Here is a 27,412-nt window from a genome sequence, read left to right as displayed (position 1 = left end):
TTTCCAAAATAATGATGCAGTGAGATCTGACAGCAGAACCTGAAAAAATGTTCTCAATTTCTCTTTTAGACCGTATTCTCTTTCATAAGATATAATTTTAAAATAGCCATTATGTATTTTAATCGGAATGTGATTCCTTGAATAAATTCTTTAGTAAGCTTTCAGTGGCACTTTTGGAAGATGTCCAGGAAAACAGCATTCAGATTTAACCTGATTTAACAAAGATAGATAGGGAGCACATTTATAAACAAAGTCTGTAATGACTGTGCATCAGTCCTGCCTCGTGTCTGGAAAAGCAAGAGCTTCCATTCAGAAACTGCTTTCCAAAATTGTCTTGCCCAGAGTTAATTTTCTAACTTCCATGTCTTAAATTCTCAGTTTTTACTTCCACAAACCTTCACATTGAAGGCAGGGAAATAAATATTTGCTGCTCTAAGAACTTTATGTTCAACTAGCAATGAAAGCTACACAAAAGCTAAAAAGTGTTGCCATCTTGGTAAAGTTTAAAATTTACTTATCATAAAGTTTGAAATGCATATCATACATTTTAAAAGAAAAAATATTCCCCAGCTTCAGAGAGAAACATTGTTCAACTTACCAAACCACATTTTCAGTTGATGAATCACATTGTAAAAGAACATACAATTTTTTAAATGCTTCTAAACACATAGCTTACATTATTAGGATTTAATACAATTTTTCTGGTCAGGGTGTCCTATGGGACATGTATTGATTTATAAAAACTGATTTAAAATATAAAAGAAAGGAACACATATATCTTTTATAGGGCTTTCTTGAAGGAAGCCATTTGCCTTGAAATAAAACCTTTATAATACTTTCTTGGAAAATACTGTTGAGGTTAATAAGCTTTAGATTTCACCCCTCTCGACACAGAGTTCCTGCTTGAAAGGATTGTTTTCATCATTGTGTGTGTGTTGTGTGTGTTGTGTGTGTGTTGTGCGTGTGTGTCTGTGTTTGTGTATACAGACAATCAATAATCGATTTATAGACTATAAGAAAAAACACACTCACAGTTTCAATAGTTTCAAGCAGTATGGAGCAAATAGGTCATATATAAACTAACATCTAATAGGAAGTAATTCTAGAATAGCCCAAATTATAGACTATTTTAAAAGAGTACAATTTCAGAACTTAGAGGCATATCCTCAGAATGAGTAAACTCAGACAGCCTTAAAAGTATTTTTGATTCATAGGTTACTAGTGCCTAAATTATTTGTGTTGATTTTTCCAAATGTTTTTAAAACTCACTGAAGTTATTAGTTTCTTTATCAAACATGTATATCTTGCTGAAAGTAGAATAAAGACACATCAACCTGTAACAGAATTATTAACTCCAGCTAAGCATTAGTGAGATTTCACTGTGTGTGTTTTTATGAACATACTTGCTCATGGCATATGGAAACTTCGAAGAAAGGAGTTTCCTATTGCATTTCAAAGGGTTCAGTGGCAATATGGATTGGTATATGTGAAAAAAAAAAGCATCTACTATTGTAAAGGTAAGTTGAAAATTAGAAGTCAGTGGCTAGATTGGTCCCATTTAGAAATGACATTGACAGGACTCCTCTGGAAACCTCAGGGGGGCAAAAGTCAAGAGGACACATGCCTCTTTGAGATTAATTGCTTAAGAAAACCCAAGAATGTCTTCAAATGTTAACAGAAATTATAATTGCATGCATGGACAATTTCAACTTTTCAAGAAGTTTTCTTGTTCTTTTCTCTAATGCAATTGAAAATTTAAATTAACCTACAGGTCAATCAGTTTTCTTCAAACAATTATAAAATCCTACAGCAAAAGATTAGTGAGTCAATACTTAATAGTTTCTAAAGACTCAGATTTAAATTAATTTTTTATATTGCTTACTGCACAGCAGGAAATCACATGTAGAAAAGGAAGCTAAATTGTTTACAGTAACCTTCGTGTTTTTGAATTATTAATTTAATTTGAAAAATGGAGTGGCTAGGCAGATGTTCAATAGGAAACATATGATATGTAATAAGCCTAAGCCAACATTAGATTAAATAGAACAGATAGAAAGTAATAACCTCTTCAGAAAATGAAAAGTATTTGTGTATTCTGCTTTTCTTGACTCACAATGAAAGAAATGTAGCCACCAATAGTCAAATAAATTACAGTAGTGTTTGCTACAGGACTTGGGTGACTGATGCATGCTTCCTCTGCTTGTTTCCTTGTTAGGGCTTATGGCCAGAAGAGAGTACAATTTTAAGTACCAATTTCCCTTTGAATTATTTGAAATTGGAGCTGCCTGATATGAATGACTTCCCATGAAATGAAATTAGAGTTAGGCTCACCAACTTACCTATAAAACTGTAAATGCAGTAATATATATGCATGAGCATGCTACTAATTTTATTGAAGACTTAACCAAGCTTTCTATGCAACTAATATAGATAATTAGCAGTGTTCATGTAGGCATGGAATCATGATTCTCTTCTCTGGAAAGAGTTTCTGTAGTCATCTGTTGATTTTAACCCTTAAATTGTTACTGACATAGGAGGAAAAGGCAAGACACAGAGGGGCTTCTAGGGAGAAAAATTGAGTCAGTTTCTCATGGAAACGTGTAAGGAAATTTATTATCACTTCCTCAGAAAATGAATTGTGGTACCTTAATGTTCTGAAGTTGATATGGAGGAAACAAATTGGGGGGGGAAATGTCAATTTGTCCAGTTCAGTGTTGCACAGAGGCAAGAGAAATTTGGATTGGAAAAAACTGTTAATTTTGCTGTGAACATGGTACAACCAAAGTCACTCTACATCCTCTTTCCTCGAATTTATGAAAAATGTACGTGATTTGCCTGAGTACCCTGGACTTAAGGCAAAGAAAATTCTATTATATAAAGTGCCTCTTTATCATTGTTAGTGTACTATTTGATATGTATTTATACATATCATATTATACATATATATATAAAATCTGGGAAACTTCATTTCCTTAAGAGGTGGCAAGTTTTGTTTGTTTGTTTTAATATAAATTCTTGATATATCATAGAGGCTGTCAGAGTTTTGGGGGCCCTGAAATTAATCAAAACTAAGCCTGCATGCCTGCGATCAGTGGCCCAAAGTAAATCTCCAGATACACCTGTCTGCCAAGCTGTTAAACCCCGCTGCTGTTGGCCGACACACTTCACGTCTCCTTTATTCCACAGGGTCACCCTGTGAGACATGTGTCAATACCACAAGCATGTTGTCAGTGAGAAATGAACTTGTCCAAAGTCACTGAACAGGTAAATGGCAGAGAAAGGACCTGAAACCAGGATGACTCCAGACCGATCTCTGTATGAGGAGATCTGTTCATGTCCAAACTGTTTTGGAAGAGAAGTACCCCTCCAGCGTGTGCTTTCAAACCGAAGAGATGCCTTGTCAGATTCGGGGACTGTTCTGGTATCTCTCTAGTCAATGACCAAGGAAAAGAAATACAGACCACAGAACCCCTCTGTTTTCATCCTGCCCCGTTTTCCCACCTGCCTTTCCACCCCCCACGCACAAATAAGGAAGTCCTGGAGGGCCCCAGATGATGACATTTGGTTAACAGTTTTTTGTTTCAATAATGGAAAGCATCATTTCTCGATTGGTTTTTTGCTTTTTGTGTGTTTTGTTTTTCTTTTTAATTTGCCCGATTTTCCCTACTTCTCCACTTGAGCCTGTGCAGGTCCTGCCGGGTCTGCAGTTCTGATGTGTCCTCAGGTGTGCTAGGACTGTGGCCTGGGGACGCACAGCTTTCAGCCCCCTCCCCTGGGCAGCCCTGAAGGTCCCCTGGGTGCCTGTGGCCATCAGCTATCATCTGGGCATCGGGGCTCAGCGCTGGGAAGTGCCCATCTAATTGACTCTTTGTGATTTGAAGAAGTGGTAAATTAAAATTAACCAGAGAACCCAGGAATTGCATCCTCCTCCTGCCTCCTTTATTTTTGTTAAACCATTTGAAAAAGTGAGGCAGTCACTGCTGTCCTCTGCCACACAGAGATGATACAGAAAACTGGAAGCAGGCTCCCAGTTGCCTCAGTGCCCTGGCTGGCTTTTTTGAGCAGAAGTGTTCTCCATGTCATACAAATGATGGAGAGAGTGGAAGATTTGGGGGGGAAAGGAAATAGTTTAAAAATAAGTAAATGATACAACAGGAAATATTAGAGCATAGCTAGCCCCAAACAATGAAAAATACCGATCTAATGTGACAGAAATTTCCAACCTAATTGCTCCTCTTGGCTTCACCTCCCTGCTCTGCCACTCTGTGCCTTTGGGTAAAATGATGTCACCTCCCTGGAACTTCATGCCTGCCTTTTGAAAGAAAGGTGAAATAATACCAAATGCCATCTCTGATGATAAATCCGGTCTTTCGATTCCCAGATAACGAATAGCATAGAGCAGGGGTCCGCCATGCCACTTCTCCCTCAGTAAGGTCTTTTAAGGGTTAATAATGACAGTGTGACAGTGTTTGCACACCTCTTAAAAGAGAAGTTCCCTCTGTGAACTCGTGGGGGCGTACCTGAGCACTGCTTCCTTAACCATCCACCATTTGTCTGTTCGATGTGCACGCACAGAGCCGTAATAGTTGTGTGTAATGTGTTTTGGAGTGCAGTGTATTGCTCTTTTCTGAAACTTTTTCCCTTTCTTTCTTTTTTTTTTTTTTTTGTCAACTTTCTGCATTGGCAGAGCATCTTGGGATTGAATTTATGGGTATGGACCAATCATCATTCCTTTTAGCCTGCAGAATTTAGAGCCTCTGAGCTGAAACCTTTATATTTTCCCCCTGTCTACTCTTACCTTTCAGTTCCTAACTAATTTCCTTTCTCTTTAGAAGGGATCATACAGCTATAACAATGATTTCTTTGCTTTCCATCTATGGTTAGTTTACCGACGAGGTACTGAGGGCAGCAGCTTTTAGACTCAAAACTTTCACTTAGAGTTGAAAATCGCCTTACTTGCTACAATTCACATACATCCCATGTTCATTGACCCACTGATCGCATCTGACCATGCTGTTATTCCAGAGTTGGGTAAGTTGGAGTGATTCTTAAGGCTTTAGGAGGAGCCAAACCAGGGGCCTGAGAACAAAAGCTTCACATACACCGCCTTAAGAACACTCCACAGTTTCGGCTAATGGGAGCTTTATGTGCAATGTAAAAATTATCTATTCATATTGTGACAGAGAAAGCCCTTACACTGCAGCATAATATTACATACATTCCCTGATGGCTCAGGTGGTAAAGAATCTGCCTGCAATGCAGGAGATGGTTCAATTCCTGGGTTGGGAAGATCCCCTGGAGAAGGGAAAGGCTACCCACTCCAGTATTCTGGCCTGGAGAATTCCATGGACTGTATATGGCTGAGCGACTTTCCCTTTTCACTCTCAGACATGGACTACTCTAGTTTTCTGGAAATACGCAAGCACTGCACTAGTCAGCTTCATTACCTTATGAGCAAGGAAATAAAACACAGAACAAAATACCCTATGCTATTTTAGATGGAAATTCTAGCACTAATAGAATTAAATTTGAGTCACCTTATCCCAAGTAATCAAATACAAATTTTCATACTGTTCCCCAGTGGCTCAGCAGTGAAGAATCCACCTGCCAATGCAGGAAACTCAAGTTCTATGCCTGGGTTGGAAAGATCCCCTGGAGAAGGAAATGGCCACCCACTGCAGTATTCTTGCCTGGGAAATCCCATGGAAAGAGGAGCCTGGTGGGCTACAGTCTGTGGGGCTGCAAAGAGTTGGATACGACTTAGCAATGAGACATCCTAGATAGTGGGAGAAAAGCCAGTCTTGGCAGGAAGGGGAAGCCATTTTGTCCTCCCGGAGGCCCCACAGTGCAGGTCCCAGGCTTCCTGAATGCCTTAGCCCTGGAAGTGCATATCAGTCAATAACGCAATGCCCTGAATAAAGGACTGTCTGGCCCCCATCCAGCTAGTGTCAGTGACACCATGTAACAAGAGCTTCTTATAGCTGTTGCTCTCTTTTCAGTGATAACATCACAGTCTACACCTAATGTACTTTCCATAATCTGTGGAAAATGAGGCTGTTGCAAGCTATCAGTTTCCAGGGATAGAAACTCAATTGCACATTTCCCTCCCCCCAGAAAAAAATTCCAAGAGAAAACTATTCATGTGATGGGGAAAGCCCCACATTCATGGAAGTGGTCCTTTGCGCATCAGAGAAATCACTCGAGAGTAAGGAGTATGAGAAGTCCCACCAACATCCCACGGGGGGCAGGTGGTCTACATGAGGGGCGTTATCCAGGTTACTTCCCTTGGGATAAAGTTTACCCCACTTCTCAAAAGGCGCATTGGCCTTACCTGAAAGGAAGGAAAAAAAAATTCCACCATCACCTCCACTGTTCTCCCTAACAGCATCCTTCCAGCGTTATCACTTTAGGGTCTAATTATTAAATTTAATATTTCTTTTCCCAAACGATGAAGTAGGGTGATGGCTTTTTCAGATACATGACCTCCCTCAGTAAGACCTGAAGGGTTTAGTAAAGGCACCCTGAGCTGATACCCACACACCTCTTACAGGAAAAGCTTCCAGAGGTTCCAGCCAGCCAGAACGCTCCATCCTTAAGGAAAATCAGACCTTACAGGCCAATTAAAATTAAAACGGCCAAGGCTTCTATCTCTCGACCTGGCCAGATCAGTCTGAAAAATGTGCTTGATCTGATTCATTTAACGCATCCAGCCAAACCATAAAGACTTAGAAGTATTTCGACTCATTAAGGCAGATCCACCAACAGGACTGATGGATTCTTTTTTTCAACACTGTCTCTAATTTGCTCTTGTCCAGTTGACCCTGTAACACAGGGAAAAAATACGGGAGAAGAGGTTTTTTGTGTTTTTTTTTTAAGCATATTTTTATATTGTTGTTCACCAAGTATTTCTCCTTGAACATATTTATTTCGTGAGGGTCACCTGATTTAGGGAACCTTTGGAAGATCCGATAGAAACTTAAATGGAAAATATTTAATGCATTCAAGCCATCCTGATGTGAGCATAGAGTCCTAAGCCACATCTATGCTCTAGGGACCTTGGTTTCAACTGGCTCATCTTAGCACTTGTGTTTTGCCCTTTGGCCTTGACTGGGCTGCCTTTCCAGTTCCATGATTGATTTTCCTGGGAAGTGTCATCTGCTGACATAACCGGGGGAGAACGAGCAAGTCATTATATGCCATTTCTTCACAAACACTAGTCAGTCTATTCTTTTAGAATTAACAACCACCAAAAAACTTGCAAAAGACAGCACAATGCCTTCCCCACTTTTAGCCCTTGGATAGGTCCTCTTTTTGCAGTTTGGGGAAGCAGTTTCCCAGGTTTTTCTAAAGATAGAATTGAAAGATGGAAGCACTACCAGTGCTTGCCCTTTGAAAAGAAGGAAAATTAGAGTAAGTGAAAGAAGTACAGTAGGATCTTCATTTTCTAGGCAGTGATACTTTTATACTCCTGTTTCTTAACCAGTTCATCCCAAACGAAAGATCCCTGTTCTGCGTTCTGCTTTCCCCAGCGAAGGACCAATGGGGTGAAGCCTTTGCTGTTTAGACTTAGTGCTAAAAACTGATCCAGGTGCCCGTTCCAGCCGCATCAGCTCACAGATTAACACCTTGTGAAATTGAATTCCCTGTCCTGTGGCTCTAGGGGAAGGGAGGCAGCAGACACTCGCAATTAACATACAAGCATCCACACGTCGCGTCCTCATTTGACTTAGGCGGCACAGAAATCCGTGACAGGGCTCTATGTCTCCCGGTCCGTTGTCGCCCCCGCAATGCACCAGCTGCTTTGCTTTCTAATTGTGGCTGCCACGTGACCGCCAGCCTAGGTTAGGAGTTATGCTGTATGGGATAACCCTTCCAAATCTATATCCACCTTGCTTCCCACCCCAGCACTTCCTCCCTCTGGTTTTCTTTTATGTATTTATTTTTCCTCCCTTAGTATCAGGCATGCTGTGCCAGGAACCTCAGATGGCTCCTTCACTCTTTAACCTTGTTTTCCCTCCTGCCTGGCTTCCTTCTTCTCTCCGTCATTCTGTTAGTCTATCTGTCCTCTCGGTTTTCTTTCTTTTCCTCTCCCAACCCTTTCTGTTTGTTTTCGTATGATCTCTGCAGCATTCTGGTCTTTTTTTTTCACCCACTGACTATTTTCTCCTCCTCCTCCTCCTCCTGTTAATAATCAGTGATCTTATTAATTTGACATGACAATGTTCCTGACCTGTTAACTGGAATTTGATTACCATGGGCTTGGCTTGTAGGAAATGTTTTTGTTTAATGATAAAGTCTGCTGTATCATAGAAATGGCATTGCACCTTTTTTCGTTTCAAGAAGACTTCCGGCAACTTGCCCTCTCTATCAGTAGAGCGGGGGGGAAATGTGGCTGCTGAGACAGAGAATGCAAATTGAAATTGTTCCATAAGGCCCCATGTTGATATCCAGATAAGAGACCTTCATTGGTAAAATGTTTACCAGTTCTTGGCCAGCTTGTTAATCAGAATAGCAAATGCAGCTTATACTGCTTATTTTGCATTGGTTAATTTCTCTTTCTCATTGAACTTGTGAATATTTCCCAGTGAGTGTGACTAGACTGGTTGGAAGCTTCGTTCCTAAGAGGATCAGGTTCACCATTAAATCAGCCAGTCTTATTAAGAACCTGACTACCATCCTATAAGCAATTTATCCACCTCCAAAGCCGATTTGCAAATAGAAAACCTTCCATGATTCAGAAACTGGTTGCAGTGGGAGTATAGTAGTACCTTCATCTGAAATTTCTAAACAGCCCACCTCCCTGGTGCAACCGACATTAGCCAATTTGCCAACTTGTCCAGTGCAGGAAGGTACAATCTATTCCAAATCTTACATCATTTGTGCCAATGGGTTTGTAGTGTCATAAACTAGATCTCTAAGTACAACTGGTGAAGTCATAATAATTTTTCCTCAAAGGACAAGTCTTCCTCATGGCCCAGGACTATCCCCCCCATCTTACTGGAGTTTCTCTGATACAGTGCCGAGCTACTCCATGTCCTGTTGCTTCTGTCCCCATTTTCCCATTAAATCATAGGAATCCTGCCTCAGTTTTGTTTCTAACTACAAGTCAAGCTCATGTTTGCAAATGTCTTTGAGTTTTCTTTTTTTGTTGTTTTAAGTTAAAAGTGGTTCTTTGTAAAGACCACGGGAATAGGAACTAGCTGGGAAATCAGAAAAGGCTTGGGGTGGGGGAGGGCAGGGGAGAGGAGGCTGGGAAGAAGGGGAAGGGGAGGGTCCCAGTGGTGCCAATGCCAGCTTCTTTTATTGGCATCAATTCCTGTTGTCTTTGCAAGAGATTTTTTTTTAATAAAATCTACAGTTTTAACCAAAATCGTTATTTTACCATTAATGTTTATGGTTTGTCAGTTTAGTACGCATCTATGGCTTAACATTAAAATCATTGAATAGAGCGTATTTTCTTAATTATAAATGGCCCTCCAATGGGCTTTGCAGCTTTATGCTCAAAATGTGGTGCAGAGCGTGCTGCGCCTTAAGTCTTATCTGCTGAAGGAATGAATTGTCCCGTGTGTATTTTCTTGTGAACATGGACAGTGCAGCATGCCAACTCTTCAGTTGTCCGTCCAGGCGAGGGGCAGGGTAGCTTTGCTGACGTCTGTTCTCATCCCTTTGCAGAAGCGGAGGAGCTCTACCAGAAGAGAGTGCTCACCATTACCGGCATTTGCATCGCGCTGCTCGTGGTTGGCATCATGTGTGTGGTGGCCTACTGCAAAACCAAGTAAACATCTCCCTAGCCTCCTTCCTCCCGAGCACACAGGCAGCCTGCGGCGAGGGCTCGGCAGCAACCGGGCTCCACAGCCTCATCCTAGAAGCCTAGAGGGGCGGGGGGATTGCCTCTTTAGTTTTGGTCCCAAATAACCCATTTAGAGGACCTTCCTAACCACAGGCATTGCATTAGAATGCTTTGCCTATTTGTGAGAAAGTGTTCAGAAGACTTTTGTTCATTGACCACAGTCCCATGACCCAAAAAAAGGGTTGGAGGGACACCCACGTGGGTGTCTGTGGATGTGGGTCCCTCCTGAAAGGAGTGTGGTGGATACCTCAAGTGAGCTTGTCATCTCAACTCTGACGACACGTCCAATCTGCACTCAGACATAGGGGAGAATGGAAGCATTTGGTGGCGTTTGAAAGGCAGGCATTTTTAAAAACCATGATGGAATTTTCAGTTCCATCTAGTTAGGTTACCGGTTCAAATTCTCCCACAGCATGAGATGTACAAAAGGACTCTCACAGGAGGAGAAGCAAGCAAAACTTGCTTTGAAAGAATAAAAGAGAAAACATGAAAATAGACGTGTGTTCCCTTTGTTGGTTGTTGAAGCTGGGTCCTTGGTAACAAATACGATTATCATATGATATGAATTCCTGTCACTTTTGTATCGTATGTAGACCTTCTACTCAAGTTTGAAATAATGCTATTCACAGTTTTATTTTATTTTGTCGTTTCATCACATAAACTCTCATGCCAAAACTAGTCATGGGAATATTATTATGATCTGAATTGAGAAACACAGACAATCTGCATTTATGCCACAGAAACAAGGACATGGATGGCATTTCCTTAATGTCCCGGGATGTAGTGTGTTGCCAGAATTGAGCAAGCGATAGAGAAAAATAAACCTTCACGGAATCCATCTTATGAGTCTTACCAGATTCAGTCTCAATATTTGAATATTCATCACCTAGTTATACAAAACTGTACTAGAATAGGATCATGTTATAATTGTGCCAAAATCTTCTGGCAAAAGATGTACACATTTTCACTCACATACACACACTATGATGCACAGATTCAAAAGTAACTCCATTTTCTTGAAAGACACACAGACAGGCAAAACTGTTAATGAAATCAGCCTTATCAATTGCACAGCATGAATTGTAACCTAGGACACATCACCATTTGTAAGACTTAGGCAAAGATGGAATGATTATGAAAGTCTGAGTTTTAGCCAAATCTCAACTTGACTTATCTCGTCTTCGCCTCTGTTTTTCCTAATCTCTCAGCAGTCCAGTTCAATTTCTGTAAGAATCCCACCCGGCTTCTTCAATCTATTTGCTGAGAACAGATGATTCCACTTCTGAGATGGGGTGGCGTGCCCTCTCTCTCTCTCACCACCAATCCACTGCCTTGAGTGTTGTGTTGGTAGAAGAAAGAACTGACTACTGAAAAATGTAAATAATTAGAAAAAAATAAATCAGTGCTCCATTTTTCCCTATCCAGGAAACAACGGAAAAAGCTTCATGACCGGCTTCGGCAGAGCCTTCGGTCTGAAAGAAATAACATGGTGAACATGGCCAACGGGCCCCACCACCCCAATCCACCCCCCGAGAACGTGCAGCTGGTGAATGTATGTTGACTCTGCCCAGTGGAAAAGTTCAGCATCTCTCCTCTGTTCAGGCACCTTGAAGTTTATTTTCTAAAGCTCTTAGGCTCTTAGCTGCTGCCATTAATCACCAGGGCTTCCAGGAAGCCAAGGTTTCGCCGAGAGAAAATAATGGGAACATTTTTTAAAGTGGATTTGGTGACTGTAAAACCAGCACATTTCCTCTTATAAAGTGTTCATTAACAGATCAGAATAATAATGTTGGATTTGTTCTGTAAGGAAGCCATAACCGGAAGAAAAACCAGAGGAAAAAAACACAAACAAAAATAATAAAACTCATGATACAAGAATCAGAAGGAAATGTTTTATTTTTTTATATTTGGGAAATGAAGGCTGTTTGAGTCTATAACTAATTAGCACTGATAACTGAGCTAAAGGCTCTAGAGTCACTTTTTTTTTTTTTAATTAGAGGCATTTTGAGGTGCCTGATGATTTACTGATTCTGAGAAGGGAGATACTAGGCCATGGAAAATGTTAAGGGCATTACCAGGCTTGCTTCTCAGTAGCCAAAACAGAAGAAGTTAATACTTTCTGATTCCTTGACTCTTTCTCTACAAGATACTAAACCCTTTGGAGGAAATATATCCTTCACCATTCAAAGATGTATTTTTAAAATTTACCAGTCATCTAGCTTTTAAATATAATGAAGTCATTAAATATTAGATTCAGGGAGTCTTTAGATAGCATCTTCTAAAGCTCCCCCTATTTTTTCACAGATAGGGTAAGTCCTTTACATATGAACAAGTTCCATGCGAACAAGTTCTTATTTGTAAATCCAATTTGTTGGTAAGTCCAACAAAGTTAGCCTACATACCCAACTAACACAACCAGCTATATAGTACTATAATAGGTTTATAATACATTCACATCTTTGAAAGTTTGCAGCTTGAAGGTTCTTCTGTAGGGGACTTAGTGTAAGAGCCAGGGCAGAGTAGAACTCAGCTTTCCTGGCTTCTGGAGCGTTACTCTTCCTACTTCACCATCATTCTTGTTTTGTTTTCGTTTCTGTTAGATGATTGGTTTCTTATAAGCAGAGCTGGAAGATTATATGATAGTATCATTTTCAGTCGTATAGTCAAAGATGAATTTTGTGTGGAGCAAATAATCAAAAGCCCCAAGTTCAGGGTTGCTAGTAGTTCAACCACCAGGAAGTCAGAGGACTGTTGCTGCTGCTGCTGCTGCTAAGTCGCTTCAGTCATGTCCGACTCTATGCGACTCCATAGACGGTAGCCCACCAGACTCCCCCGTCCCTGGGATTGATAAATTAACATCCTTCACTCCCAGTGAAGTAGTTAAGGATGAAGTAACATTCTTTCCTGCCCCTACCAGTGTGTTCATTAGAATGTTCTGCGCAGTTGCTAAGTACATTCTCTGTTGACGTACCTATGGTCTGTCACGTTGTATGTTATAATATATAGGAGGGAGAATGACTGCCTGAATTCTGGTTATGGCTCAAGCTACATGACTGTGAGCTTTAACTTTTCTAACCCCCATTTCTTCATCATAAAAATAATACCTATTTCAAAAAGTTCCAGTGGGCATTAAAAAAATAATCCACATAATCCATTAGCCCAGTGGCAGTTGGTGAGTGTTGTATAATTGTTAAATATTATTTTCATTAGATTCACTGAGCTTACATTGCCTTCCAGGGAACAAGAGTCATTTGTTACACAGACTAAAAATAACTCATTACATATGACAACACCATCTTTTCCTTAAAGCAAAGAGCCACATGAAATAAACCTTTCTATGGTTAAGATAACCAACTAGAGTGTCAAGTACAATTCAGATTGTATTTTTTTTCTTTGTTTCCATGAATATATCAGTTTCTTTTAGAGCCCATAACCTATCAGATCATCAAATGTCCTATTTCATCTAAGACTATTCCTATGCATGACTTTTCCCATTACTTAACTCAATTTGGTGTAAATACTAACAGTGTTTAAAAAGAAAATTTTAAAATGTCCCTCTCTTACTAATAAAGGTGGTAATAGCTACTGTGATTTAGTGGTGAAAAACAAAGTAGAATCTACTTGTACCAAATATAAGACCCTTTATGTATTGTATGGTTTGTCAAGGTTTCTAACCTTGACCACTGTTATAAATTCTTCAAATCTCTCAGTAGCCTTGTTAGTCTTACCATTGACAATGAGGTAAAAATTTCAGTGATACCATTAGAGCAACATGGATGCTGGGGAATCGAAAGAGAAATGTAGATTCAAAATATAGAGATTATTTTTAAAATTTTTCTAATGACTTAAAATTTGAAATAAGACAAACTATTTCTGTGCTTGCAACAGCTTACAAAAGTAAGTACTGGGAAGGTGTTTGTATTGAATTCTAGTCATGTTATCAGTTGGAAACAAAAGAGAAGAAGTAGGTCTTCTCTGATAAAATGTAGTTGCTATGGTAGGACCTAATTGTGTGTGTATATCCAAAGAGAAATTCATGAATTCTGTTTATCTAATTTGAAGGTCATGGTAACCAGGATAGGCTTTGCCATATGGCCACTGGAGAAATGGAGCTTACTTTGAAGCATGCATATTAGAAGAGCAGATTCATATGTGTACGTGACATTGTTAGAATTTTGACTTCCCTAAATCTTCAAGTTGTGTCTCTTTGTTTATCCAGCAATACGTATCTAAAAATGTCATCTCTAGCGAGCATATTGTTGAGAGAGAGGCGGAGACGTCTTTTTCCACCAGTCACTACACTTCGACAGCTCATCATTCCACTACTGTCACTCAGACTCCCAGTCACAGGTATGAGAATAAAAAGCTTCATGACAGTTCTCCAGGAGCAAATATTTACACGTTCCCTTTCGTTTTCCCTGCCTATGAAAGGAACAGGAGGTACTTATAAGGCAGTGCGGTACTGTAGCATTTATGATTTGGAACAAAAACAGGCTTTGGACATCCAATTGACTCTGCCACTAATTACTATTTGAATTTGACCCTCAATTTTTCTGTCACCAAAACAAGGGGAAATAATACCCACCTTAGTTCAGTTCAGTTCAGTCGCTCAGTCGTGTCCAACTCTCCGCGACCCCATGAATCACAGCACGCCAGGCCTCCCTGTCCCATTTTAGATATTGTCTTTTTTCATACCTGACCATTTGTGGAATTGCTATTGTTATTCAGTCACTAAGTCCTGTCCAGCTCTTTGTGACCCCATGGTATCCCACCAGGCTCCTCTGTCCTCCACTGTCTCCCAGAGTTTGCTCAAATTCAAGTCCATTGTCAGTGCTGCTACCTTTCCATCTCATCCTCTGGCGCCCCCTTCTCCTTTTGCCTTCAGTCTTCCGTAGCATCAGGGTCTTTTCCGATGAATTGCTATGCTGGAAAGAGTTTGTCTTATATGCTATATAATCCTTAGAAGTTGACTTCTTCCAGTGGTTGGATTGCCCTGGGATATCACAAGAGAACTGGTTACCTAGCTGAACCTCAAACTCTCAAATGCTCTGGTGATATCTGAGTGCGTACTGCCAAGGGCAGCACTAGACTTTCAAATGGAGCTCGTAAGACCAGGGTATCCTTAATCTAAGATGCTCAAGACCAGAGAGACTCTAAAAACATTTAGACCAAATGGCATTTGTTTGATGTGTGTTGAATGGGTGAACGCATAAATAAAGTGTATCCTTGCAAAGTTAACCTAAATCATGATCCTATGCATCACAAGCATCGTAATAGACAGTCCTCTTCTGAGACAAGTAATGCCAGCGTGAAACATCAGTCATTCGCAAGATTTGTTACTTCCCTTCCTTTCATTTCTGTGTGTGCACAGAATTAAAAATCTCTGTCTCTCTTTGCCTCTCACACTTCCCCTGTAGCTGGAGCAATGGACACACTGAAAGCATCATTTCGGAAAGCCACTCTGTCATCGTGATGTCATCCGTAGAAAACAGTAGGCACAGCAGCCCTGCTGGGGGCCCGAGAGGACGTCTCAATGGCTTGGGAGGCCCTCGTGAATGTAACAGCTTCCTCAGGCATGCCAGAGAAACCCCTGACTCCTACCGAGACTCTCCTCATAGTGAAAGGTAAAACCGAAGGGCAAAGCTACTACAGAGAAGAAAGCACCCCAGTAACAGAATCCCCGTGAGCATCTGCTCTCCCACTTAAGGAACCTGCTCTCATGAGAATAAGGGGCGCCAGTTGCCTGGTCTAGGAGTGATCCTAGTTGATGAAGGCGTCTTTTGGTTTGACTGAACTCATTTCTTCCGAGCTTCTCGCATCATCCCAGTGGCTGACAGGCAACAGACTCTTAAAAGAGCTGGAATGATTTGATGTGGAAGGTGCAGCAGTCTTGGAGTTCCCAGCTTTGACCTTAGGCTCAGACCTTCTGGGGGAGTCTCAGTTTCCTCAACTGGAACTTGAGAACACTGGCCTCAGTGATCGATCAGGACCCTTCTAGAATCCTAAGTGGCCAGTTATCCAAACTCTGGTCAAGCTGGCCTCCTGTTCTCATGAGCTAACCCTTTCTTACCTTCCATCCTCAGTTAAATCAGATCAAAGGCTGTGTCCTTGCTGACTGTCATGGGGATGGCTTGCGTTCCACCAGACAGTATCCCTTTATGAAATTCCAGCAAGGAATGCATCCGTCAATCTCCTGTCCACTGCGGCTTGCAGTCTTCACAGGAGGTTTTCAAAGCAGATATTGCCTTTGATGTGGCTCTTATTCCAGAATGTGTTGGCTTTCTTCTGGGGCTATTGGGTTGGGTGGGGGCAGTCAAGACAAATGTTAAAATAAAGATCAGAAGAAAGTAACCTGAAAGAGATGCTTAATAGCATTACTGAATTCATAGATTCTCCTGATCCATTCTCACCTAAACTGGGGGAGAAAGTTATATCCAACCAGCCTTCCTAGTCCATCAAGAAGCTGTTACTCATTTGTTTTCAAATCTAGCAGGGTTTTGTCTGTTTGTTGGTTTACTTTATTGTTTTCTCAGTCCAATCTCTGACCACTTGCTAAAAGGTTACGTAATGTCGAAGTCATACTTACTTGGTTTTCATGGGTGGAGATGATTTGGGTACACTCCTTCACTCATGCACTGAAAAGTACTTATAGCAAAGGATGACCAGTTTGGAGCCTGCAGGTCATTTGAAGCCTGCTTATTACTTTTTCAAGGGCCTTTACCCCAAAATGGCTTTTCAGAATTTTATGGAATTAGTGGTTGCTCTAACTCATCTATGAAAAAGTAAGCTTGGTCCAAAGCTGGTTTAAAACATCAGCCTTAAATGCATGTAATTGTATCTTTATGTATTAAGTTTGTTCCAATTCAATCCTTTTAGAGACCTGAGAAAGAAGATAGGGATAAATTCTTTCTCCATCACTACAGGTGATGTTTATCTTTAAAGGTTGGCATTTTCCTGCTGGGATAGGCTTCCTTTCATACCCCAGATATTATTTAGGACATCAGAATGTACCTGGCATCCTGGAGAAAAACAATGAAGCTGTGCTATGGGTTGGCTGACTCTGGATTAGCATTTCTCAGAGAGCTGAATTTAAGTATCCCCAAAATAATAAGTCTGGAGACTCGAGCCCCAGATATTTCCATCTGGAGACACTTTCCCATTTTAGACACAGTCAGATCTCACATCTGTATGACTCAGAATCATGGATGGCAAGCAGGAGGGTTAATAGGTTTCTTGTTCCTGTTAGCTGGAGACGAGAAGACGGTGTCCTGTGTCATCACAGGTCATGTCAAATTAGACTCTGCAAATGCCAGCATGAAGGAAAGAGTCCTTTAGTGCTATGCATTGGTGACATTTTTATCTAAGCTGAGAAATGTGACTCTGAATAAGCCACGTCTTTCTCAGTGCCACATAAGGTCTTCTTGTTCTGGGGGAAGAAAGTATGGTATGGTAAATACAGTGCACTCAATGTCTTGACAACAAGATTTCCTGAGCATTATCAAACATAACATGACATAAGGTGACATGGTGCAGCCCACCTTTGAGCAGTCAGAAAAGATAAGCCAGCGCTGGATACAGCAGTGGGTTTGGGAAGAGAGGCAGACAAGGGATTGGACATAACGATGAAGCCAAGCGTCAGATATCTTTGAATGTCATGGTCAGTGGGATATAGAGTTGCAAATGGAATGTTAAGAAGTCGCAATTCATGGAAAAGTTAAAAGCGCACAAATGTGTTACGCTGTTTTCAGGAATAAATCTAAGTTACTATGCTCTTTTTTTTTCATAAGACATAACCTTATAGCTGAGCTAAGGAGAAACAAGGCCCACAGATCCAAATGCATGCAGATCCAGCTTTCCGCAACTCATCTTAGAGCTTCTTCCATTCCCCATTTGGGCTTCATTCTCTAAGACCCCTTGGCCTTTAGGAAGGTATAGTATTTAAGTAATACTTCTTCCCCTTCCGAATCCCCGAGCCTTGGTCCTTACAAACTGAGAGGTTTCCAGGACCCTGTGCACTCTTGTCTTAATTCACATGCTTTTATTGAAAATCATGAATGAAAAAAAAAAAAGAAAGTCATGATGAGATGGAAAAAAATCTCAAACGCTTTGCTAAGCCAGGCAATTTAGCTGATCTTTGCATGCACTCCTGTGAGGAGACTCTTGACCACCTAATTGGAGATTCCAAATGTCCTAGTGTAAAAACCGAGACGTCTACAATGAAGAGAATTTCTCTGTTGTCTGATGATGATATCTGATGATAAGATAATGACCTCTGCCCCCTGACCCCCCCACCCCTCACTCTCTGCCTCTCTCATTGCACCACACTTACACTGGGGTCTTCTGTGCTCACACAGGTATGTATCAGCAATGACCACCCCGGCTCGTATGTCACCTGTAGATTTCCACACGCCAAGCTCCCCCAAGTCACCCCCTTCGGAAATGTCCCCGCCCGTGTCCAGCACGACGGTGTCCATGCCCTCCATGGCAGTCAGTCCCTTCGTGGAAGAGGAGAGACCCCTGCTTCTTGTGACACCGCCACGGCTACGGGAGAAGTATGACCACCACGCCCAGCAGTTCAACTCGTTCCACTGCAACCCCGCGCATGAGAGCAACAGCCTGCCCCCTAGCCCCTTGAGGATAGTGGAGGATGAGGAATATGAAACGACCCAGGAGTACGAACCAGCTCAAGAGCCGGTTAAGAAACTCACCAACAGCAGCCGGCGGGCCAAAAGAACCAAGCCCAATGGTCACATTGCCCACAGGTTGGAAATGGACACCAACATAGGCGCTGAGAGCAGTAACTCAGAGAGTGAAACAGAGGATGAAAGAGTAGGAGAAGACACGCCTTTCCTGGCCATACAGAACCCCCTGGCAGCCAGTCTCGAGGCGGCCCCTGCCTTCCGCCTGGTTGACAGCAGGACTAACCCAACAGGTCGCTTCTCTCCGCAGGAAGAATTGCAGGCCAGGCTGTCCGGTGTAATCGCTAACCAAGACCCTATCGCTGTCTAAAACCGAAATACACCCATAGATTCACCTGTAAAACTTTATTTTATATAATAAAGTATTCCACCTTAAATTAAACAATTTATTTTATTTTAGCAGTTCTGCAAATAGAAAACAGGAAAAAAAAAACTTTTATAAATTAAATATATGTATGTACAAATGTGTTATGTGCCATATGTAGCAATTTTTTTACAGTATTTCCAAACGAGAAAGATATCAATGGTGCCTTTATGTTATGTTATGTCCAGAGCAAGTTTTGTACCATTCCGTGACTGCTTTTTCACAGTATTTCAGCAACCCGCCACCCCATATATTCTGTTTTTTGCCGGCTTCTCGTGCATTGCATTATGATGTTGACTGGATGTATGATTTACAAGATTTGCACCTGTCACTCTGTTTGCTTCGAGTAGTACTTAATCAGGATGTCTTGTAATGGCACATCCATCTAATACTCCCCCTCTGTATGAGATTTTTCTTTTGCTTTCCGTATGTGAAATGAGTTGTGTCTACTCTGCCAGCCAAAGGTTTGCTTCACTGGGCTCTGAGATAATAGTAGATCCAGCAGCATGCTACTATTAATTACAGCAGGAAACTGCATTAAGTCATGTTACATATTAGGAAGAAAGTAATATTGTGATTTTTTTCAAAAACTATATTAATTCATCAGAAGACAGCTCGCTCTGACTTAAAAGGAGCTACCATTGACTTTATGTGGATTGATTTTTCTCAACAAAAGAAAAAAACAAGTTTTGGGGATAGCATGGAAAGTGGATGCTGGCCAGTGATCAGGGTAAGGTCCAACCCTAAGTTGAGGACTGAGTTTCACTTTCTCTCTCTGGGGGAATGATACAGCGGCTCATCTAATTGAAGAGCAAACCATGGCTGAAAAGGGTGCAATCATTCTTGATTTGTGTTTTTTCACTGATTTGGGAGCTAGTGATTGGTTGTGCCTTCTTGGCTCAAGGACAGATGTGTTATGGCACAAAAACCCCCAGCTTCAACAGCACACTCAGCAATTTGTCTGGAATACTTCTGGAATGAAGTGTGCCTGTTGTATATGGCGGTGACGTCATTATAGAGAACTAGTCCGCCGGAAATTGTCTAGAGGAGTGAACGTGTAGGAGACACAGGGGAAGAGTGGCCATGTGACCTGGTTTGTAATTTTTTAAGTTTTTTTTGCCCATTCCTTTGTCCTCATTATTCTTTTCTTGTTTTTCAGTCTCACCTTGATTAGATCGTACTATGCATGAACATTTTTGTCAGGAATGGCCCGCGTGCATGTAATTTGTGATTAGGAAGAACCTCCCATGAGCAAGGATGCATCAAGAAATGGCAGTAGTCTCAGAAAGATTGCACCTTTCCTTGCAGAAATGACCCCTACCTGTGTGCTAACCTCTCCGTTTGCAGCTGTATCCTCCATTTCCCCCCTTTCTTTTTGCTTTACTGTCAACAAAAATAGGATTAAGATGGGTCCACCCGTGGCACGTTCTCTTGGGGTAACCAGTCCAAGGAAGGTCTATAGGTAGAAATACTTGAAATAACTGCTAATCCAGGAAAAGAAGATAATTTTATAAAATATCGTAGTCCCTCTGTCAAGTTGGGCTGGAGGTTTACTTCGGTTCCAAGTGGCCTCCTAGGAGCCATGGGACAAAATGGGGAAACAGGTTAGCAAGGGGTTCGAAATACCAGCCATGAATTTAAGGAGAGTGACTGTTGATTGGAAGTAAATGGAGTCTATTTCTTCACCACATCTCTATGTTAAAATCAGGATGAAGAAGGGACATGCAAGGAGGTCTTAGAAGAAAAGTGCAGGCTGAGCATGAATCATGTCATCAAGCTCCTAAGTGTTTCTGCAGTTCACAGAGACCATCTATGGGTCCTTAGCATTTGGTATCCCAAGCGCCCTTCGTGTTTCCATACCACTTTCTCTGTGCTCAGAAGTGTCCTCATGTGCTTGCTCACCTTTCCTTAGGAGCCCTTGACAACTCCCCAAGTTGCACTGATTTCCCAATTCTGTAAAATCAGTAAGCTCACATCTGGGGAAAGAAAAGAGTCAACCCCAAGAAGTTCTCCGAATTATTCTCAATTGACTCTGAAGACCTGGACTCCTTCTTAGACTATTTCAATAAAAAAAAATTCCTACCATAATTAAAACTCTAGAATTTCAGTTTCAAATTCTTCAGGCATGGGAGTCTTGTTCTGGAGAATTTCAGGAATAAATAAAATCTTTGATCAAGAGCAAGAAACAACATGTTCCTCAGTATGAAAAATCTCTGTCAATTTTCAGGTTGCAAAAATAGATGACAACTGAGGACAAGAGGAAATTTTCTTTCCAACTTGGTTCTGGTCACTCATCAAGGTGACATGTATCAGTTAGGACAGGCTTTCTGTCCATAGAATGATAGATTTCCTTCATAGGAAAGGCCAGCAGACTGCTCAGGGCTCCCTGCTGTGGCCACCAGATTTGTGTCCACAGGGGCGTCTCTGGGATGTTCAAATGCCACCATCCCTGTTTATAAACTCTGGAGTGCAGTGGCAATGCAAAGAAAGCATGTGAACCAACTTTCCCAGCATAAGGGAAGCCTCTCTGGGTCTTCAGGTGGTAGAAATTGCTGAGGCATTTGACAGTGACTTTGTTTCCTGGGTCTGAGATCATGTCCCATTGAGGAAGATGCAGGGGAGCGTAGAATATGAAAAATGCCTTTTTCTCATTCTGGGTTCCTTTTACATCCTGCTCTCCCTCCTTGCCTGGTAGGACATTTATTTCTAAGAGTGTCTGGACAGTCTCCTGCTTTCTACAAAATGGCACTCTGCCTGGGTATTTGTGAATGTGTCCCAAAGACCAATATGCCATTTCTTCCTTGTTTAAGTGTGACTGTCATGATAGAGTTTATCCAGGGTCATTTGCTCTGTAACTTTTTTATTTTTTTGGCCTGGGTTGAAAGGTATATGGCTCACATTGGTAAAAATATAGAATACCTACCTTTTTTAGTCCTGGCTGCATCCCACCAGCCACAAAGATGTCTATCCACAAAGGCCCATGAAACACTGCAAAGAAATGCAGACAAAAGGAAATGGCCACATATCACAAGTTCTATTATATATTCTTTTGTAAATACACATTGTACATTACTTGGATGTGTTCCTAAATCATTTACTGTCTTTATGAGTTCATGTCAGTTTCTTTTTTTTTTTAACTCTCTTAACTTACTGTGTAACATTGTAAATAACATAATGTCCTTTATTATTTATATTTAAACATCTAACATAGAGTTGTTTTCATATAAGTTTAAGATAAATGTCAAAAATATATGTTTTTTGGTTTTTCTTTGCTTTAAAGTTATGTATCTTTTCCTTTTGCTTTTTTTTTTTTAAGAATAATTTATTGTTCAGGAGAAAGAATGTATATGTAACTGAAACTATTTGAAGAATGCACATTTGAAGGCCATGAGGTACTGAAAAACTAAAGAATTTATTATCCAAAATACTAAGCAATAAGTAATTGTGATTTATTTAAAGTTTTGTCCATTTTCCATGAAAGACATACTGCAATAAAGATGCTACTCTGCAGAGATCTGGGAGTGTGGGTCAGCAGACGAAGGGTTCAGTCTGTTAGACCAGCACCTTGCCTTTTACTGTGATGGTTGTGCTAATTCAGGACCCTGTTTGATGGATCCCATGTTCATCTTGTCTGTCCATTGCTTTTGCCACCCTGCCTGTCCTCAAATCATCTCCTACCTGTCGGTTCTGCTTACCACTGTGTTCCTTGTTGAAGGAATCACAACCAAGCAATATGACTTTTTCACATAAGAGCACAGACAGGACATCGTAGGCCCTGATTGCCTGGATCCAGATTGTTACCACGTCCTGTAGAGACGGCATGTAATTTCTTCCAACTCATGGAAATGTCAGTATGGAAACCCATTCAGTCGGAACCATTCAGTCATGGAAACAGGTCACCGTGGTCCAGGGGAGCCAGTGGCCACCATGGCTCAAAGGCAGCCAGTCAGAACTGGGCCCTGCTAAGCTCTCCTAGAGCTTAAGTAAATGTGCTTTCTCCATCTGGTATGTGATTGAGTGATTCACAGTTCTAAGAGAAAATAAGGCTAAATTGGGTTCTATCCTCCTCATTCTATCAGTAAATCAAGCTCCGTGTCCATCTTACTGCTCAGGGAAGGACCTAGGCTTGAGAAATGTCCTGCATTCTAAGACTCAGTCATAGGAGTGAGGATATTCCTTCTCTTCTTAAAATTAGCCTCAACAAAAGCCATATTTAGCAAATAGGTATTTGCATGAGTGACACTTTTTGTATATTTCAAGCATCTTACTCATTATTCCAAATAGGGTTGGGACTTCCAAAGTATATGCAGTTGAGGTCAGCAGTTCTTTGGGGTGACCATCGGCCTCCTTTGGAGTCTGAAGGTACCCTGATTCTTCTCACCTCCGTATCTGTGTGCAATTCCTATTACCTAGTGAAAGATCCACTAGCATCATTTCCAAAGCCATCTGGATGTCTAGGAGATTCAAGGAGGGGCCTTTGTGCTAATTTTTTTCTGAATTTTCAGAGCTATTCAGAATCCTCATATCTGTGTTAACATTGATATGCACACAAATACACACACACACAAGCACTTACAAATTCTTAACACACTCTTCTAAAGTCATGACATTCACTCACGTGTCCAATCCACCCATGCAGCCATTGAGCAAATCAAGGAGTACGCAGAATACTTAAAAATTGAAGGTGAAGACACTTCCCTTTGTATTCAGCTTACAGCTAAGGCTTGGTCCATCCCCGGAATTGAAAATTGCAGGCAGCTGTCTTAGTCATTGAGGTTATAGGTCGCTTCAGTCATGTCTGACTCTTTGCGACCCTATGCACTGTAGCCTTCTAGGCTCCTCTGTCCATGGGATTCTTCAGGCAAGAATACAGGAATGGGGTGCCCTGCCCTCCTTAAGATATATTGATATTGGAGACAGAAGCATGGGTGATGGAGGGTGGTGTGGAGACAGCAAAGATGCACACACGTCCACATTCAGTATCTGGATAATGATTACAATCCTCCATTTATTTTAACCATGTGACACCTGAATGTCACACAGGCCAGCTTTGCAAACTAGCCAACAGTCTCTCTTTCCAACCTAATATCCTCCCCATCATTAGATTTCTTGGCTCTCTCTCCTTACGGTAAATGATAAAAGGACTTGATGTCAGAGATTCGGGGTGATGTGAGGCAACTCTGAAATCTAGAGGTTTGGGATGCTGGATGGAGTGGAAATTTTTGATGATCTCATGTAGTATCACTTTGCACTCTGACTTGCTCTTTCTGTAATGGATGGAATAAAATAAATTGATGGAAATTCTTGCTCCAAAAGATTAATTTAGAAACAGAAAAGCTTTCAGTTTACGAGAGAACCTTTCTGCTGCTCTAGGAAGCTGCCGTATTCTTCACCTTTAAGGCTATTGTTGGAAAGAGGAGTCAGACCCACTTCTGTGTGTACCTGTGGCTCCTATTAATCTCCTGACATAGCAGTTGTTGGACCTCTTCAGTGAGCTGTTGGTTTTGAACTTCAGGCTCCCAAATATCACCCATCAGGGAGACAGGAAAAGGCTTTTTTTTTTTTTTTAACTTGGAGGAAATCATGATCTACCTAATCCTTTTAAAAACACATCAGGAGAGGGAGACCAGTAATTTCTAAAGAGGAATACTGTAGGAATCCTAAGGAGGAGACAGAGTATAGAGTAATCGTTCCATCCAGGATCATTCCCTAACCCTCTTCCTTCAAGCTGAACTTTCAGGGATAGAATTTGATGGAAAAAACAACACCTCTTCCCACCCCACAACATGTCAAAGAGGCTAGAGGATTATTACCTTTGTCAACATAAACATCTTTAATAGCTTTATGTGTTTGTTCTTATGCAGAGAAACTATTAAATAGAATAACATTTTATGCTATTTTATGTCTTAAAACATCCTGTGTTTCTTTATTATTCTCTCAATACCCTGGGATGTTGGTAGGTAAAATCATCAGGAAAACCGAGGCTCAGAAATGTTTAAAACAAAACTGTCCTCAGGCTACTCATCTAGTGAGTTGCAGAGGTAATAGGTTTTCCCAGGTTTTCTAATTGTATTCCTCCTCTTCCCCTGAGCCAAGCACAAACAACTCTTTCATTCTCAGCCCTTCATCACGTGGACAGTACAAGTTCCATGCAAAACCAAGTCTCTATTTGAAAGAATATGAGCCCCTCTGGCTCAGCACAAGTTACTCTGGAGCCCAATTTGCTTGGCTGAGTAACTCTATGCTTCTTTCCCTAAAAGTCACTTCCCAAGGAAATGAAGTATAGCCAGGAAGATGAATTCACAACCTCAATATGTTGGTAGCATCCTACAGTGCAACGGGGAAGGCCTTTGCTATCAAAATGCTGTCCCCACCACTTAGTGACTTTGTGAATTTGGACAGTTTCCTCCTCCAAGATAATTTCCTGATCTCTAACATGGGAATTCAAATGACTTTACAAAGCCGTAGTGTAGTGAGAATTACATTGAACACTTGGAGGAAGCTAGAAAATGTCTAGCACATGGTGAGTACTCAAATGCTACCTTCCATTTGCTCATTCCCCTCCAGGTTATTTTAGAAACTAAACTTTTCAGTCCCAAATGACACAGTCTATATGGCACAAACTGATCAAATTTACTTTATCATTTATCCAATCTAGCATCAATAGCCAAATCCATTTTTAATAACAACTGTATGTTGAGCAGCATTATTATTTAAAAAGATATCAAGTTGTAACTCCAATAAGTTATTTTATTTATTTGCCTCTGGTGTAGCCACACTGCTTCCCATAAAGTCTCTAATTTTTAATGACATTGCATTAATGTCTCATAATTTCACGGAAATTTACTGAAACATAACTCTTGGTAGCATTTTCATAATACTGTCTTCAAACTTCATTGCAAACAGTTGATAAACACAAAAGGATCCTAAGTTGATATAATACCCACACATACCCATTTGCCTTAGTTTGCACCCAGGATGTTCAAATGAAACCATTAAATTGCATCCTGGATGTCCATTTCCTTAAAAAAAAAAAACTGTAACCTAGGCAAAGATCTGCAGTGACAAAATTAGAGAAGTCAGCTCCCAGACGAAGTCATGTACATATAAGAAGCCATGTTATTTATGGACGGTTCTCACTCACTTCCATTATCTCTCCCATAATTCTTCACGTTCTAGTCACTCTTTATGCATATACTACAGGATACTTTTTTTCTCATCCTGAGTATGAATCCATGAATAATTTATAGACTTAAGCTTTTGGCTTTCACCCTTCAAATTTGCATCCTGCATCAAGGATGGTGGATGACTTGGTGTCATTATACCCATGATCAGATCTGTGGTATAGTTAATATAGTTCTACTGTTAAAGGCAAGAAAGTCTAAGATCCTTGCCCACAAATAATCCTTCATTTAAATTAAAATGTATTCTATTAAAAATAATCCTGACTCCCTATGAAAAAATGTATAAGGAGGTTTTCTTATAATTTTTAGGAAATAATCTAGATGTAAGCTTTGTATCCTGTTCATTATTAGCAATCACCAGAAATTAAGCAAACACTTGTTTTCAATTCCATGATTTTCCTCAGGCGATTCTTTCTTGCCTGACCTTGAGCCCTTCTCTTAAAGTGAGGTGCTTAGTGCTTCCCCAGGCTTGGGGGCTCCAAGCCAGGATTGTTTTCTAGAACGCCTCCAGTTTCTCACAGTTGAACCCAAAGTGAACTTTTCATGTTCTTCAGAAAATGAGTCTTTATGGGTGTGTACTTTAGCAGCTAATAAGGTAACAAAACATGCAATTCCCACCCACCCCCCCACCCCCCGGATCCTAGATTCTCTGCCATGATGAATCAGGAAGAGAGGAAACGCTATGGGTGAGAGCCACTTGTTCTGAGCTCCTCAATTCCTAGTACCCAGGTTCCTGCCGATTATAAGATGACTCTGCCCTCGTGTGAGAAGCTTCCTGCAAAGATCCCATCCTACCTTCTGAAAAACCTTTTTTTTTGTTTTCAAAATAAAGCCCTCACTTAATAGCTGCTTAATTCCTAGACCATCTCTGATCTCTCTGATTCCAAATTCTGAAGAAAAGGCCTGAAAGTCATAGGGCCATGCGTCTTCATACTTTGATCAAAAATTTAGTCAGAAATTACAGAGTTTAGGATTTAAAGTCATCTTATCAAACTAGGAAACCTTTCTTGATTTGTTGTAGGTACCACAGAAAATTTTAGGACAGAGTCAGAGGACATCCCATTAGCTTGACCAAAAACTCTTTCACGACCTGAAGCGATGCTGACTCCCCTCCACGTTAGGCGTATGGATGGCTCTGTTTGTCTGAGGAGCTAGATCTCTAGCCAGGATTGTGAGAGGAAGAATCTGGGGTCCTTCCCATTAAGCTGTTAATTCATGAGACTTCGGGCTCCACTCAGGGTTAAAATCATGTCAATCTGCAAGCAGAGGAGCAATAAGGGAACATAACCCTGCCCCGGGTTAAGGGAGCCCCGTG

General features: G+C 41.0%; 1 protein-coding gene across 9 annotated transcripts in view; it reads left to right on the top strand.

The window, feature by feature from the left end:
• Nucleotides 1-27,010, top strand: part of LOC129549383 (pro-neuregulin-1, membrane-bound isoform) — a 245,493-nt gene extending 218,483 nt beyond the window's left edge. For 4 of the 9 annotated variants that reach the window (XM_088832701.1, XM_088832700.1, XM_088832707.1 and 1 more), the window contains 5 exons: nucleotides 9,673-9,775; nucleotides 11,276-11,402; nucleotides 14,070-14,200; nucleotides 15,268-15,474; nucleotides 18,205-27,010. In XM_088832701.1, the coding sequence (XP_088688827.1) occupies nucleotides 9,673-9,775; nucleotides 11,276-11,402; nucleotides 14,070-14,200; nucleotides 15,268-15,474; nucleotides 18,205-18,859 (1,223 nt within the window). In that variant the 3' untranslated portion in view covers nucleotides 18,860-27,010. Of the gene's footprint in view, nucleotides 1-4,687; nucleotides 4,712-9,672; nucleotides 9,776-11,275; nucleotides 11,403-14,069; nucleotides 14,201-15,267; nucleotides 15,475-17,637; nucleotides 17,780-18,204 lie in introns of all 9 variants that reach the window. The other 5 variants (XM_088832702.1, XM_088832699.1, XM_088832705.1 and 2 more) reach the window with 3 other exon arrangements.
• The last annotated feature ends 402 nt before the right edge of the window (nucleotides 27,011-27,412 follow it).

The sequence above is a fragment of the Moschus berezovskii genome, chromosome 26 (assembly GCF_049115385.1).
Source record: "Moschus berezovskii isolate FMDL1 chromosome 26, NW_MosBer_1.0, whole genome shotgun sequence".
Taxonomy (NCBI): Eukaryota; Metazoa; Chordata; class Mammalia; order Artiodactyla; family Moschidae; genus Moschus; species Moschus berezovskii.
The sequence above is the reverse complement of the archived record's forward strand: the minus strand, read 5'-3'. Positions and strand labels throughout refer to the sequence as shown.